The 16,587-nt window shown below is 37.0% G+C and overlaps 1 protein-coding gene across 2 annotated transcripts in view; it reads left to right on the top strand.

Moving 5' to 3' along the window:
• Nucleotides 1-16,587, top strand: part of PLCD4 (phospholipase C delta 4) — a 42,043-nt gene that overhangs the window by 14,850 nt on the left and 10,606 nt on the right. For both annotated transcript variants that reach the window (XM_075284609.1, XM_075284610.1), the window contains exons 5-13: nt 2,578-2,806; nt 3,243-3,372; nt 11,641-11,872; nt 12,250-12,451; nt 12,555-12,699; nt 14,157-14,309; nt 14,724-14,888; nt 15,120-15,276; nt 15,517-15,633. In XM_075284609.1, coding sequence (XP_075140710.1) covers nt 2,578-2,806; nt 3,243-3,372; nt 11,641-11,872; nt 12,250-12,451; nt 12,555-12,699; nt 14,157-14,309; nt 14,724-14,888; nt 15,120-15,276; nt 15,517-15,633 — 1,530 coding nt within the window. The remainder of the gene's footprint in view (nt 1-2,577; nt 2,807-3,242; nt 3,373-11,640; nt 11,873-12,249; nt 12,452-12,554; nt 12,700-14,156; nt 14,310-14,723; nt 14,889-15,119; nt 15,277-15,516; nt 15,634-16,587) is intronic.

Raw genomic sequence — 16,587 nt, 5'->3', positions numbered from 1 at the left:
AGAGTTCACAGAGCGTTACCTGGAATGACAGCCATTGCAGCAAACCCTCAGCTGTACAAGATCCAGCAAAGCTTTTAGCCTGAACAATAAACTTCTGACTCACTGACACCAGGCAGAAGATGGAGAAGACACAAAGTATATTAGGAGGTCTCAGAACTTTAATGATTTGCTTCCCGCAGAGTTTCCAGCATTCAGGCTCCTGGGTAGAAGCTTCTGATCATTTCGGTCGCTTGATAATTGTTTCTCAGATCTTCGGTTCTTGGCCGGGTATTGTACGGATCAGTCCTGGCAGCGGAGGCGCACTCCGGCGGTGCAATATGTCCGCACTTCCATTACTGTCTCCCTACAGGCACTCAATGTTGAGCAGGGAGTTGTTCTGCAGAGGTGAAGCTGCCAGACATGATGTTGTGGGGCTGGAGTTCCAGTAATCAATCTGCAGGAGGGGAGTGATAGTCTGCAAGCTGAGGGGCTAAGAGCATAATGTAGCAGAGCCGGGAGAGCGTCCAGCAATGTGCATTACTGATGGAGACTGTGGTGATGTAGTGACAGGACGAGGCTACATCACTATAGATAGAAGTCTGTAACTGGATAGATGTACAGTATACTACTATCTGATAGGAAGCTTAAAGGGGATGTCCATAGTACAAGAGCAGAGCTAGACAGTGAGAGCAGCTCTGGAGTATAAACAGGATGTAACTCAGGATCAGTACAGGATAAGTAATGTAATGTATGTACACAGTGACTGCACCAGCAGAATAGTGAGCGCAGCTCTGGAGTATAATACAGTATAAGTAATGTAATGTATGTACACAGTGACTGTACCAGCAGAATAGTGAGCGCAGCTCTGGAGTATAATACAGGATAAGTAATGTAATGTATGTACACAGTGACTGTACCAGCAGAATAGTGAGCCCAGCTCTGGGGTATAATACAGGATAAGTAATGTAATGTATGTACACAGTGACTGTACCAGCAGAATAGTGAGCGCAGCTCTGGAGTATAATACAGGATAAGTAATGTAATGTATGTACACAGTGACTGTACCAGCAGAATAGTGAGCCCAGCTCTGGGGTATAATACAGGATAAGTAATGTAATGTATGTACACAGTGACTGCACCAGCAGAATAGTGAGCGCAGCTCTGGAGTATAATACAGGATAAGTAATGTAATGTATGTACACAGTGACTGTACCAGCAGAATAGTGAGCCCAGCTCTGGGGTATAATACAGGATAAGTAATGTAATGTATGTACACAGTGACTGCACCAGCAGAATAGTGAGCGCAGCTCTGGAGTATAATACAGGATAAGTAATGTAATGTATGTACACAGTGACTGTACCAGTAGAATAGTGAGCGCAGCTCTGGAGTATAATACAGGATAAGTAATGTAATGTATGTACACAGTGACTGTACCAGCAGAATAGTGAGCGCAGCACTGGAGTATAATACAGGATAAGTAATGTAATGTATGTACACAGTGACTGCACCAGCAGAATAGTGAGCGCAGCTCTGGAGTATAATACAGGATAAGTAATGTAATGTATGTACACAGTGACTGCACCAGCAGAATAGTGAGCGCAGTTCTGGAGTATAATACAGGATAAGTAATGTAATGTATGTACACAGTGACTGTACCAGCAGAATAGTGAGCGCAGTTCTGGAGTATAATAAAGGATAAGTAATGTAATGTATGTACACAGTGACTGTACCAGCAGAATAGTGAGCGCAGCTCTGGAGTATAATACAGGATAAGTAATGTAATGTATGTACACAGTGACTGTACCAGCAGAATAGTGAGCGCAGCTCTGGAGTATAATAAAGGATAAGTAATGTAATGTATGTACACAGTGACTGTACCGGTAGAATAGTGAGCGCAGCTCTGGAGTATAATACAGGATAAGTAATGTAATGTATGTACACAGTGACTGCACCAGCAAAATAGTGAGCGCAGCTCTGGAGTATAATACAGGATAAGTAATGTAATGTATGTACACAGTGACTACACCAGCAGAATAGTGAGCGCAGCTCTGGAGTATAATACAGGATAAGTAATGTAATGTATGTACACAGTGACTGCACCAGCAGAATAGTGAGCGCAGCTCTGGAGTATAATACAGGATAAGTAATGTAATGTATGTACACAGTGACTGCACCAGCAAAACAGTGAGCGCAGCTCTGTAGTATAATACAGTGTATAACGCAGGATCAGTACAGGATAAGTAATGTATTTGTAGTCTCTGGACTCTCTCTATGGATATTGGTGTATAAATAGCAATATACTATTCCGTATACACACACCTTAGAAGCTTTTATTGGCAGGAAGATTGTGAGGAATGGTGACTATAGGAGCAAACTACGCAGAATTTGTTTGTAGTCCGCTACCATGCAGATGTATAGGTCTGAATACACAAAATGATAGAAAGATTTGTAATGGAGAGTATCTTAAATTTTGGTGACTTTTTTGGATGTGCTGGTCCATAAATATTTGTTGCATAAATATTCAGCCCCCATTGAGATACCTTATGCGCCAATAAGACTAATCTGGACTCTTTACGCTTCCATTATTATTCATGTAGTTTCCATCAGTGACATTGAGACTGTGCGGGATGGACATCAGTCTGAGGTTTTGCAGAGCATCGCTGATGAGTTCGAGCCAGAGCTTTGCTTCACCATTGTCTTCTATGGGCGCCGAGGGAACCTTGACCTTGTTGCAAGTACTGCAGAGGAGGCTCAGGGCTGGATCCAAGGCCTGGAGAAACTCATCGAAACAGTCCGGAACATGGACCAAAAGGAAATCCTTGATCAGTATCCTTTAAGTTTTATTTTTTTTACAGATTTCCGTTACTGATACATTGTTACAAACCATCTGACAATGCAAAGAAGAATGTTGCGAATTCACGGAAACAAAGAGAGATCTTGGAAGAAATCTGTTTTTTTTGAAGGTTTGGATGTGATTAGAGTAGAAAAATTGCTACAACTCAAAATGTGTATAAAATAAGTAACGCAAGAAATCTATAAAGTCAGGATGGGCACAATGCGAGGGCGTGAATGTGCCTGTATTATGGACTCAGCACCCAAACCTGTGGTAACACTAGAAGCGGAGATAGAGAACTATAGAAGGTTATGGAGGTCTAAGTCTGGTTAGGTCTGGGGTTGTGTCTTGTCTTACACCCATGTGAAAGTGGCCAAACTGAGACCTGTGTGGGGCTCATTACTGCTTTATCCTTGACCAGCCACTAAGATGGATCTGTGACTGGTTCCAAAAAGCCGACAAGAACCGAGATGGAAGAATGAACTTCAAGGAGGTCCAAGATCTGCTGAAAATGATGAATGTGGATATGAACGAGCAACACGCTTACCGACTATTCCAGGTGACGGGTGTGAATAATTGTACAAATGTAATCACAGGGTGGGAGCAAATCACCAGCTAGACGAGGCCTACACCGAAACATAGGCTGTGACTGCTCCCATAGGAGGTAGTATTATAGTAGTTATATTCTTGTACATAGGAGCAGTATTATAGTAGCTATATTCTTGTACATAGGAGTAGTATTATAGTAGTTATATTCTTGTACATAGAGGGTAGTATTATAGTAGTTATATTCTTGTACATAGGAGGTAGTATTATAGTAGTTATATTCTTGTACATAGGAGTAGTATTATAGTAGTTATATTCTTGTACATAGGAGTAGTATTATAGTAGTTATATTCTTGTACATAGGAGGTAGTATTATAGTAGTTATATTCTTGTACATAGGAGTAGTATTATAGTAGTTATATTCTTGCACATAGGAGTAGTATTATAGTAGTTATATTCTTGTACATAGGAGGTAGTATTATAGTAGTTATATTCTTGTACATAGGAGTAGTATTATAGTAGTTATATTCTTGTACATAGGAGTAGTATTATAGTAGTTATATTCTTGTACATAGGAGCAGTATTATAGTAGTTATAATCTTATACATAGGAGTAGTATTATAGTAGTTATGTTCTTGTACATAGGAGGTAGTATTATAGTAGTTATATTCTTGTACATAGGAGCAGTATTATAGTAGTTATATTCTTGTATATAGGAGGTAGTATTATAGTAGTTATATTCTTGTACATAGGAGTAGTATTATAGTAGTTATACTCTTGTACATAGGAGCAGTATTATAGTAGTTATATTCTTGTACATAGGAGGCAGTATTATAGTAGTTATACTCTTGTACATAGGAGCAGTATTATAGTAGTTATATTCTTGTACATAGGAGTAGTATTATAGTAGTTATATTCTTGTACATAGGAATAGTATTATAGTAGTTATACTCTTGTACATAGGAGCAGTATTATAGTAGTTATATTCTTGTACATAGGAGTAGTATTATAGTAGTTATATTCCTGTATATAGGAGGTAGTATTATAGTAGTTATATTCTTGTACATAGGAGTAGTATTATAGTAGTTATATTCTTGTACATAGGAGGTAGTATTATAGTAGTTATATTCTTGTACATAGGAGTAGTATTATAGTAGTTATATTCTTGTACATAGGAGGTAGTATTATAGTAGTTATACTCTTGTACATAGGAGCAGTATTATAGTAGTTATATTCTTGTACATAGGAGTAGTATTATAGTAGTTATATTCTTGTAAATAGGAGTAGTATTATAGTAGTTATATTCTTGTACATAGGGGCAGTATTATAGTAGTTATATTCTTGTACATAGGAGTAGTATTATAGTAGTTATATTCTTGTACATAGGGGCAGTATTATAGTAGTTATATTCTTGTATATAGGAGGTAGTATTATAGTAGTTATATTCTTGTACATAGGAGCAGTATTATAGTAGTTATATTCTTGTACATAGGAGGTAGTATTATAGTAGTTATATTCTTGTACATAGGAGTAGTATTATAGTAGTTATACTCTTGTACATAGGAGCAGTATTATAGTAGTTATATTCTTGTACATAGGAGTAGTATTATAGTAGTTATATTCTTGTACATAGGAATAGTATTATAGTAGTTATACTCTTGTACATAGGAGCAGTATTATAGTAGTTATATTCTTGTACATAGGAGTAGTATTATAGTAGTTATATTCCTGTATATAGGAGGTAGTATTATAGTAGTTATATTCTTGTACATAGGAGTAGTATTATAGTAGTTATATTCTTGTACATAGGAGGTAGTATTATAGTAGTTATATTCTTGTACATAGGAGTAGTATTATAGTAGTTATATTCTTGTACATAGGAGGTAGTATTATAGTAGTTATACTCTTGTACATAGGAGCAGTATTATAGTAGTTATATTCTTGTACATAGGAGTAGTATTATAGTAGTTATATTCTTGTAAATAGGAGTAGTATTATAGTAGTTATATTCTTGTACATAGGGGCAGTATTATAGTAGTTATATTCTTGTACATAGGAGTAGTATTATAGTAGTTATATTCTTGTACATAGGGGCAGTATTATAGTAGTTATATTCTTGTACATAGGAGTAGTATTATAGTAGTTATATTCTTGTATATAGGAGTAGTATTATAGTAGTTATATTCTTGTATATAGGAGTAGTATTATAGTAGTTATATTCTTGTATATAGGAGTAGTATTATAGTAGTTATATTCTTGTACATAGGAGGTAGTATTATAGTAGTTATACTCTTGTACATAGGAGCAGTATTATAGTAGTTATATTCTTGTACATAGGAGTAGTATTATAGTAGTTATACTCTTGTACATAGGAGCAGTATTATAGTAGTTATATTCTTGTACATAGGAGTAGTATTATAGTAGTTATATTCTTGTAAATAGGGGCAGTATTATAGTAGTTATATTCTTGTACATAGGAGTAGTATTATAGTAGTTATATTCTTGTACATAGGGGCAGTATTATAGTAGTTATATTCTTGTATATAGGAGGTAGTATTATAGTAGTTATATTCTTGTACATAGGAGCAGTATTATAGTAGTTATATTCTTGTACATAGGAGGTAGTATTATAGTAGTTATATTCTTGTACATAGGAGTAGTATTATAGTAGTTATACTCTTGTACATAGGAGCAGTATTATAGTAGTTATATTCTTGTACATAGGAGGCAGTATTATAGTAGTTATACTCTTGTACATAGGAGCAGTATTATAGTAGTTATATTCTTGTACATAGGAGTAGTATTATAGTAGTTATATTCTTGTACATAGGAATAGTATTATAGTAGTTATACTCTTGTACATAGGAGCAGTATTATAGTAGTTATATTCTTGTACATAGGAGTAGTATTATAGTAGTTATATTCCTGTATATAGGAGGTAGTATTATAGTAGTTATATTCTTGTACATAGGAGTAGTATTATAGTAGTTATATTCTTGTACATAGGAGGTAGTATTATAGTAGTTATATTCTTGTACATAGGAGTAGTATTATAGTAGTTATACTCTTGTACATAGGAGCAGTATTATAGTAGTTATATTCTTGTACATAGGAGTAGTATTATAGTAGTTATATTCTTGTAAATAGGAGTAGTATTATAGTAGTTATATTCTTGTACATAGGGGCAGTATTATAGTAGTTATATTCTTGTACATAGGAGTAGTATTATAGTAGTTATATTCTTGTATATAGGAGTAGTATTATAGTAGTTATATTCTTGTATATAGGAGTAGTATTATAGTAGTTATATTCTTGTATATAGGAGTAGTATTATAGTAGTTATATTCTTGTATATAGGAGTAGTATTATAGTAGTTATATTCTTGTATATAGGAGTAGTATTATAGTAGTTATATTCTTGTACATAGGAGGTAGTATTATAGTAGTTATACTCTTGTACATAGGAGCAGTATTATAGTAGTTATATTCTTGTACATAGGAGGTAGTATTATAGTAGTTATACTCTTGTACATAGGAGCAGTATTATAGTAGTTATATTCTTGTACATAGGAGTAGTATTATAGTAGTTATATTCTTGTAAATAGGAGTAGTATTATAGTAGTTATATTCTTGTACATAGGGGCAGTATTATAGTAGTTATATTCTTGTACATAGGAGTAGTATTATAGTAGTTATATTCTTGTACATAGGGGCAGTATTATAGTAGTTATATTCTTGTATATAGGAGGTAGTATTATAGTAGTTATATTCTTGTACATAGGAGCAGTATTATAGTAGTTATATTCTTGTACATAGGAGGTAGTATTATAGTAGTTATATTCTTGTACATAGGAGTAGTATTATAGTAGTTATACTCTTGTACATAGGAGCAGTATTATAGTAGTTATATTCTTGTACATAGGAGGCAGTATTATAGTAGTTATACTCTTGTACATAGGAGCAGTATTATAGTAGTTATATTCTTGTACATAGGAGTAGTATTATAGTAGTTATATTCTTGTACATAGGAATAGTATTATAGTAGTTATACTCTTGTACATAGGAGCAGTATTATAGTAGTTATATTCTTGTACATAGGAGTAGTATTATAGTAGTTATATTCCTGTATATAGGAGGTAGTATTATAGTAGTTATATTCTTGTACATAGGAGTAGTATTATAGTAGTTATATTCTTGTACATAGGAGGTAGTATTATAGTAGTTATATTCTTGTACATAGGAGTAGTATTATAGTAGTTATACTCTTGTACATAGGAGCAGTATTATAGTAGTTATATTCTTGTACATAGGAGTAGTATTATAGTAGTTATATTCTTGTAAATAGGAGTAGTATTATAGTAGTTATATTCTTGTATATAGGAGTAGTATTATAGTAGTTATATTCTTGTATATAGGAGTAGTATTATAGTAGTTATATTCTTGTATATAGGAGTAGTATTATAGTAGTTATATTCTTGTACATAGGAGGTAGTATTATAGTAGTTATATTCTTGTATATAGGAGGCAGTATTATAGTAGTTATATTCTTGTACATAGGAGTAGTATTATAGTAGTTATATTCTTGTATATAGGAGTAGTATTATAGTAGTTATATTCTTGTATATAGGAGTAGTATTATAGTAGTTATATTCTTGTACATAGGAGGTAGTATTATAGTAGTTATATTCTTGTATATAGGAGGCAGTATTATAGTAGTTATATTCTTGTACATAGGAGTAGTATTATAGTAGTTATATTCTTGTACATAGGAGGCAGTATTATAGTAGTTATATTCTTGTACATAGGAGTAGTATTATAGTAGTTATATTCTTGTACATAGGAGCAGTATTATAGTAGTTATATTCTTGTACATAGGGGGCAGTATTATAGTAGTTATATTCTTGTACATAGGAGGTAGTATTATAGTAGTTATATTCTTGTACATAGGAGTAGTATTATAGTAGTTATATTCTTGTATATAGGAGTAGTATTAAAGTAGTTATATTCTTGTACATAGGAGTAGTATTATAGTAGTTATATTCTTGTACATAGGAGGTAGTATTATAGTAGTTATATTCTTGTACATAGGAGTAGTATTATAGTAGTTATATTCTTGTACATAGGAGTAGTATTATAGTAGTTATATTCTTGTACATAGGAGTAGTATTATAGTAGTTATATTCTTGTACATAGGAGTAGTATTATAGTAGTTATATTCTTGTACATAGGAGGTAGTATTATAGTAGTTATATTCTTGTACATAAGAGCAGTATTATAGTAGTTATATTCTTGTACATAGGGGCAGTATTATAGTAGTTATATTCTTGTACATAGGAGCAGTATTATAGTAGTTATATTCTTGTACATAGGAGCAGTATTATAGTAGTTATATTCTTGTACATAGGAGTAGTATTATAGTAGTTATATTCTTGTACATAGGAGCAGTATTATAGTAGTTATATTCTTGTACATAAGAGCAGTATTATAGTAGTTATATTCTTGTACATAGGGGCAGTATTATAGTAGTTATATTCTTGTACATAGGAGTAGTATTATAGTAGTTATATTCTTGTACATAGGAGCAGTATTATAGTAGTTATATTCTTGTATATAGGAGTAGTATTATAGCAGTTATATTCCCTGTCGTCCCACCAGCGGCACAATACGGGGAGCCTTGTGCCGCTGTTGGGACTAAGGGAAAACAGATTATCTACATAATCATTCATTAGTTCAGCTCCATTCAGAGCAATAGGAAAGCTGGGTGACTGTCCCTGTCTGACCTGTAATGGGAGTTAGTCTTCTCACCATATTCAGCAGCAGCTATATACTGGATGACTTCTATTTACTGGGTGGACGGTATAATGTTGAGTTGCCACAATCTGGAGACTACCGGAATAAACGCTGTAACAGAAATGAAAAAAGTAAAACATTTTCTTAAAGGGGAATCACATCTCTGAGATCAAAGGTGGATGTAACATTATGAGATTTGGGTATCGTGTGATTGGACGTCAGACAGTGGTCAAGTGCAACAAGCTCCTGGTACATTGTAATAAATAATGCAATCTGACCCAGCGTATCAGTCCCTAGTGAGTCCCCGGCGGCCCGGCCTTAGTCGTATGATCTTTGGTTGGAAAGATAGTAGTCAATTACAATATTAATTAGCCAGTAATTAGGTAACCCCCTTACAGATTGTTCTAGAACCTATACTTAATAATTGAAGTTGAGGTTTGACCAAACCATGTCAGAGAAGGGGGGTGGGAAACTGGATGTGTTTCAGTCCATTTGGGTTTCAATGGTTGCGTTGTCCTCCCTGGTGAGAGGTCGGTACGTGTAATCTATAATGGCTGGATAGATAATAAGGAGAACAAGCTGCAGCTATAGATTTCATCAAAGAAACCCGAGGCAGATCTGTCCATGGCGTCGCCACAGCTCTCGTACATCGGCTCAGACGCTTCTATTTCCCATCAGGTTAAACCATCAATCCTTGACTAGAACAAAATGCTGTCAAAGTAATAATAAATAATCCCGCCATATAATAAACGGTCACAAGTCTTGAGTGTCAGGTCATCCTTCCATTTCTGAAAGCATCTTTACATTATAGCATTTCTCCATGCCTGCCTAAATCTTTTGCACAGGGCTGTATTTACTCTGCTCCTAAGTTCGGCCTCCTCCCCATAACACCTGTATATCACTGGTATACGATCCCCCCCCCCCAGCCTCCTGTTATATGAGCTGCTCTATATTTATATATTCCCTGACATCCCCCGTACGCTGACGGCTGCAGTTTCCTCTCTCATCCTCCAGCGCCAGGCGGTAGTTTATTACAGACTATTATGATTGTCCAGGCAAGTCTCTAAATATAACCTGTCCTGCACAAATGTGCTGATGATATAATACCGCTACTGCCAGCATCTATTCACATACGTGACGCAAGTCAGTACAGCACCCCGGGCCCAAGGGGAAACTGTACAGAAAAAGTCAAAAAATATGGCAACTGAGCCCAGAAACTGTAATCATAGGGTATCATAGAGGCAGTGGGGGCGAAGTAGTATACTAAGGGTGGCGGTGAAAATATCAGATATGACAGTTATATGATAATAACATCACTAAGGAACAAATGTTATCGCCGTACTGTTACAGTGTATTATGGTCAGTATAAACCAATAGACACTGAATAATACCGCCATATTGCTACTAAATAAAAACTCCTATACAAAGACTGCAAGTGCTGCCATACAGTGACCATATAGTAATAGATAACAGTTCTACAAAGTCATTGTGCAGACAGTAAAGGTGCATTCACACGGAGTAACGAGCCGCAAAATCACGGCCGCAAAATAACGCGGCGTATACGATCCAAGCTCCCATTGAAATCAATGGGAGCATATACGGCGCTCAAAGTCTCACACGCCGTATACGTGCCACATCACGCGGCACGGTACTCCGTGTGAATGCACCCAGTGAACACAATATATTTACATCCACTGATGTTATCTGTAAATGGAGTAGTTCACTGTTCCTTCTTCTTCATCCAGTTCAGACCACTATGACGGCGTCTGCTAGTCACAGACTGTTGCTAAAGAATTTAAAGGGGTTTTCCCATCTCCCTGTCTCTTCATCTCACTTCTTGTATTCTTCAGCAAGCTGGGGGGAGGCAGCTTTGACTATTTGATGGACAGGATACTATGAAGTATATCAATATAGACTTTGCCTTATTCTTGTACATAAGAGCAGTATTATAGTAGTTATATCCAACACGTAAAAGGTGCCAGCTACATCCAAGAGGTAATCAACAAATTTCCACGATAGAAATAAAATGTAACTTTTATTGCATCTTCTTCTTTAAAAAAAGTTACATGGTAACTACAAAAGGGTACATCATTAACGCAAGGCCTTGCGTTAATGATGTACCCTTTTGTAGTTACCATGTAACTTTTTTTTAAAGAAGAAGATGCAATAAAAGTTACATTTTATTTCTATCGTGGAAATTTGTTGATTACCTCTTGGATGTAGCTGGCACCTTTTACGTGTTGGATATTTCTTGTGGACGGCGGGTTGAAAGTCACCTGCAAGCCAGGCTCCCTGGAGGTTTCTTTTTTCATACGAAAATACGGTGAGCTGATTTATTCTTGGATTTTGTTTATAGTAGTTATATTCTTGTACATAGAAGTATATTTTAGGACTATGTAATCCTTCCTCCAGGCAGATGTTTGGCCATTCTCAGAGTTACTCAGTATACAGGGAGATGTTCCGTCTCTTTATATCAGTTTTTATGTCCTCAGATGGCTGATAAATCAGAATCGGGTACATTGGAAGGTGACGAGTTTGTGTTGTTTTACAAAGCCCTGACCCAACGAGATGACATTCTTAAGATTTTCCAAGACTTCTCAAAGGATGGCAAGAAGTTGACTCTGTTGGAGTTTGTGGACTTCTTGCGTCAGGAGCAGCTTGAGGGAGATAATACAGAGGAGTTTGCAATGGATCTTATTGCCAGATATGAACCTTCAGAGACGGGTAAGATAATGGAGAACCTTAATATTGAGCAATCACTTAGAATTTTTCCTTTTTTCCAAGGCAGCAAAAGTTTCCATGTTTTTTAAAGGGGTTTTCCGGCTTCAAATGGAATTTTTATACTGATGACGTATGCACAGGATAGGTTTCCGTAAGATGGTGCAGTGTATGGTGAGTGCATGCAGGGTACTTGTATTCAAGGAATAGGAGTCCTGCTGCAATCCCTGAACAGAAGAGACTGTACGAACTTCCCCGTCCATTGCACTAGTCATATCAATGTATTGTCTGTGTAATGCAGGACACGACAAGTCCTCCTGGTTATAGAAAAATAGTTTTGTAACTTTTTGGACAATCCCTTTAATGTAAGTCTTGATTTGTAGCACAAAAGCTTCATGCTCTGAGTATTGACGGCTTCCTGATGTACTTGTGCTCGGCGGAGGGATCCATATTCAACATGAGCCATGAACCTCTCTATCAGGATATGACGCAGCCGCTGTGCCATTATTTCATCTCCTCCTCACACAACACCTACCTGATGGAGGACCAGCTTCGGGGGCAGAGCAGCGTGGAGGGCTACATCAGGTGAGAGGGGGCAGCCATGCCGGTGGTCTGCCAGGTTGGGGTGGGGGTGCGCTGAGTTATGGTTGATGTCCTCCTGACTATTTCTAACTTCTGTCCTATGCAGGGCCTTAAAAAGGGGCTGCCGCTGTGTGGAGGTGGACACCTGGGATGGCCCCAATGGAGAACCCATTGTATATCATGGCCACACCTTCACCTCCAAAATCTTCTTCAAAGATGTGATCTCAGCCATCAACAAGTATGCATTCAGGGTGTGTAGCTTATAAGAAAGACATATCTATTGACTTGTGGGGAGGAAGGTTATCTGAAGTTTTTTTGTATATCCTACTCTGACCCCTCCTAAAAAATTACTGACCTCCTCTTAAAGGGATATTGTTGGAGGTCTGACCTCTAGGAGCTGCACTCAACCTGGTGTAACCTTACCTGCACAGCGCTACTCCCAGTCACATGGCTGCGCAGGGAACTGCAGCTGACTCTGTTGCTTTGTAAAAGGATATTCAGCTGTTGGAACAGGCAGCACAGAGTTAGTTCAGCGTTTTATTCAGTAGATGATGGTCCTAGGTCTTTAGAAAACCATCTGGTTGCCATGAGCTTTATGAGCACTTTTTTTGCACCAGTTTTGATAAATCTTCCCCATTGTTTTCCATTTAGAGGGTCAAAATCCATCTTCAAACCCATTGCTGAGGGTTTGTTATAATGCGTAAGTGCAGGCCAACAACTCATAGTTCAGGACAGGACAGAAAACTTAGGTATTAAAACGCACAGAGGATTTTCTGCACCAGATACAATTGTAACAAACCCTCAGCTGTGTTAGCTTTGTGCATTGACAGAGACGCTAGAGTTTGTGAAATCTGTCTTTGACTTAAGCTGAAAGTATTTTCCCTTTAATTTAAAGGGAAATAAAAGTTATTCTTTGTATAAAGAAAGTGGTGTTTCCAACTTACTTTTTGTATCAATTTTTAATGAATTTCAGGATCTTTGCTTCATAGTAGTCAGTATGAACCTTCATTGTTTACTTCCTGTCCTGGTCATGTGATGCAGGTGCATATCTTGTTACATTGTATCAGCACATGACCAAGAAGTAAACAATGACGCTCTCTTCTGAATCACAGCAAGAAGAGATCCTGCAATCCATTCTCTATTGATAGGAGTCATATATTCTGTTCTAGCACTAGATCTCTTTCTATAATATAGCACCCAGCTTTCCTAGACCCCTCAATGGCAAATTTGCCTCGTGCTATAGTGTCTTGAGAGAGCTACGATTCTGCTTTCCCAGACAGTGCGTCTACTTCTCTACATAATATCGATACATAAATAGATTCCGGAGCTTGGGAAAGCTGGGTGATGACTTTAGAGGGAGTTATAATGGCTGTGACTCAGCTTTCCCTGGATCTGACTTTGCTGAGGTCACAGGTAGACGCTGCAGGAGTCCGGTCAGACTTGTTACAGCCGGGTGAGCGCTCTGTTATCAGCGATATCGCAGGACAGGTGCCAGGCGTCCCTGCCCCAGACATGGAGCGTCCGTCAGTGTCATTACTGCTTATCTGCTACACCTCAGCTCAGACGGAGGAAAGCTAATATGTCGTCTTAATAAATATTACATGGCTTCCTTAAAAGTGAGATACAGTAAATGAACAGGTGGTGAAAAACAATCTGAGGCAGCAGAACTCTTCCCGGGGGCCGCGTGTGACTCTGGCCCTGTCCACAGGTATCCGACTACCCCGTCATCCTGTCTTTGGAGAACCATTGCAGTGTGGAGCAGCAGGACACCATGGCCCAACACCTGAAGAACATCCTGGGTGAAAAGCTGGTGACCAGCACCCTCGATGGACGGATCCCGATGCAATTACCTTCCCCAGAGGTAAGAAGAGTAAGAAGACCTCTAGGACCCTTCTAGAAGTTTACGGCCACACTGACGGGGTATTTATACTTAGACAATATGGTTTTAGTACACAAATATATCAAAAATAAAAAATAAAGCCAGTTTGTGAATAAAAATCTCCAACCGTTTTGTGCATTCAGCTCCTATGCAGAGCTATGTATCTATGTAACTTCAATGGAGCTGAGCCATAGCAGACACAATCCACGAGCGAGTCTTATGCTATTTCTGGATAAAAGCAGCTCAGAGGTGCAAATGTTGGCGTCACATTCGAGTCCTGATACCCCAGGAGGCCTCGATGCTCCCTCCATGTGTTAGTTGGGGATTCCATGTATAAATTAGCATGAGCTTCTCACATTCTCACCATTCACGTCCTGACATTCTCTTCTCTCTAAGGAACTACGAGGGAAAATCATTCTAAAAGGCAAGAAGATCGGGAGTTTGGAGGACTGCTTAGGGGAACCCTCTGAAGACCCCGAGGTGGCCGAAATATCTGATGAAGAAGATGGCGGTGACGTGGATGAGGAGAACAGCCGCAATGACGATAAAAAGAGATCCAAGGCAGGTTCCATGTTCTTTATGTGTGGAGGTCTTTAATACACATCTTAAAGGGGTTTTCCCGTTTGGCCAATCCCAACTTCTTAGGTGGGACTTTTGTCATAAGCTGATCACAAGTGGCCGCCATCTGTAGTCCTGACCACCAGTCTTGCGTCTCTAGTGTATGGGCAGCTTTACTCGAAGACTCTGCAACTTTTTTGCTTATGTCAAATTTTTTGTACTTTTATTTGTCAGAAGTCGAAGGATCGTCTCTCGCAGGAATTATCTGACTGCATCATCTACTGTAAGAGCGTCCCCTTTGAGAGCTTCAAGCACTCGAGGACTCACTACAAGCTCTATGAGATGTCTTCCTTCACTGAGTATAAAGCCCGGAAGCTCGTGAGAGAACCAGGTGACCTAGGAATGAATGATGAGGCTTATAGTACCGAGAATCCATAAGTCAGGTCTGAGACGCTGTATTGTATCAGCTAATGTCAGGTATTACTAGACCCAAACATTACCAATCTGAGGAGCAGACGGAGACCCCAGTCATAGACCTGACTCACTGATCAATCAAGTTACCTTTATATAAGATCTATTTATTATCATGTACAGGATTCAGTCTTGAGGTGTTTTCTACTTGTTGTTATAGGGAATGAATTTGTTAGACACAATGCCTGGCAACTGACACGAGTTTACCCAACGGGTCTGCGGACGGATTCCTCCAATTACAACCCCCAAGACATGTGGAATGTGGGATGTCAGATGGGTAAAGTATTATTCAGAGACTTATCACCATGTATATACGAGTAAATGTACAGTGAATTCAATGCAATACACTAATACTGCCCCTAACAGACAAAAAATAAACCCCTATAATACTGCCCCTAATAAATATTAATACTATAATACTGCCCCATGGATGACAATATGCCTACTATAATACTGCTCCTATGTACAAGAATATAACTACTATAATACTACTCCTATGTACAAGAATATGACTACTATAATACTACTCCTATGTACAAGAATATAACTACTATAATACTACTCCTATGTACAAGAATATAACTACTATAATACTACTCCTATGTACAAGAATATAACTACTATAATACTACTCCTATGTACAAGAATATAACTACTATAATACTGCTCCTATATACAAGAATATAACTACTATAATACTACTCCTATGTACAAGAATATAACTACTATAATACTGCTCCTATGTACAAGAATATAACTACTATAATACTGCTCCTATGTACAAGAATATAACTACTATAATACTACCTCCAATGTACAAGAATATAACTACTATAATACTGCTCCTATGTACAAGAATATAACTACTATAATACTGCTCCTATGTACAAGAATATAACTACTATAATACTGCTCCTATGTACAAGAATATAACTACTATAATACTACCTCCTATGTACAAGAATATAACTAATATAATACTACCTCCAATGTACAAGAATATAACTACTATAATACTACTCCTATGTACAAGACTATAACTACTATAATACTGCTCCTGTATACAAGAATATAACTACTATAATACTGCTCTTATGTACAAGGATATAACTACTATAATACTATCTCCTATGTACAAGAATATAACTACTATAATACTGCTCCTATGTACAAGAATATAACTACTATAATACTACCTCCTATGTACAAGAATATAACTACTATAATACTG

The sequence above is a fragment of the Leptodactylus fuscus genome, chromosome 8 (assembly GCF_031893055.1).
Source record: "Leptodactylus fuscus isolate aLepFus1 chromosome 8, aLepFus1.hap2, whole genome shotgun sequence".
Taxonomy (NCBI): domain Eukaryota; kingdom Metazoa; phylum Chordata; class Amphibia; order Anura; family Leptodactylidae; genus Leptodactylus; species Leptodactylus fuscus.
This window is presented reverse-complemented; position numbering and strand designations above follow the sequence as displayed.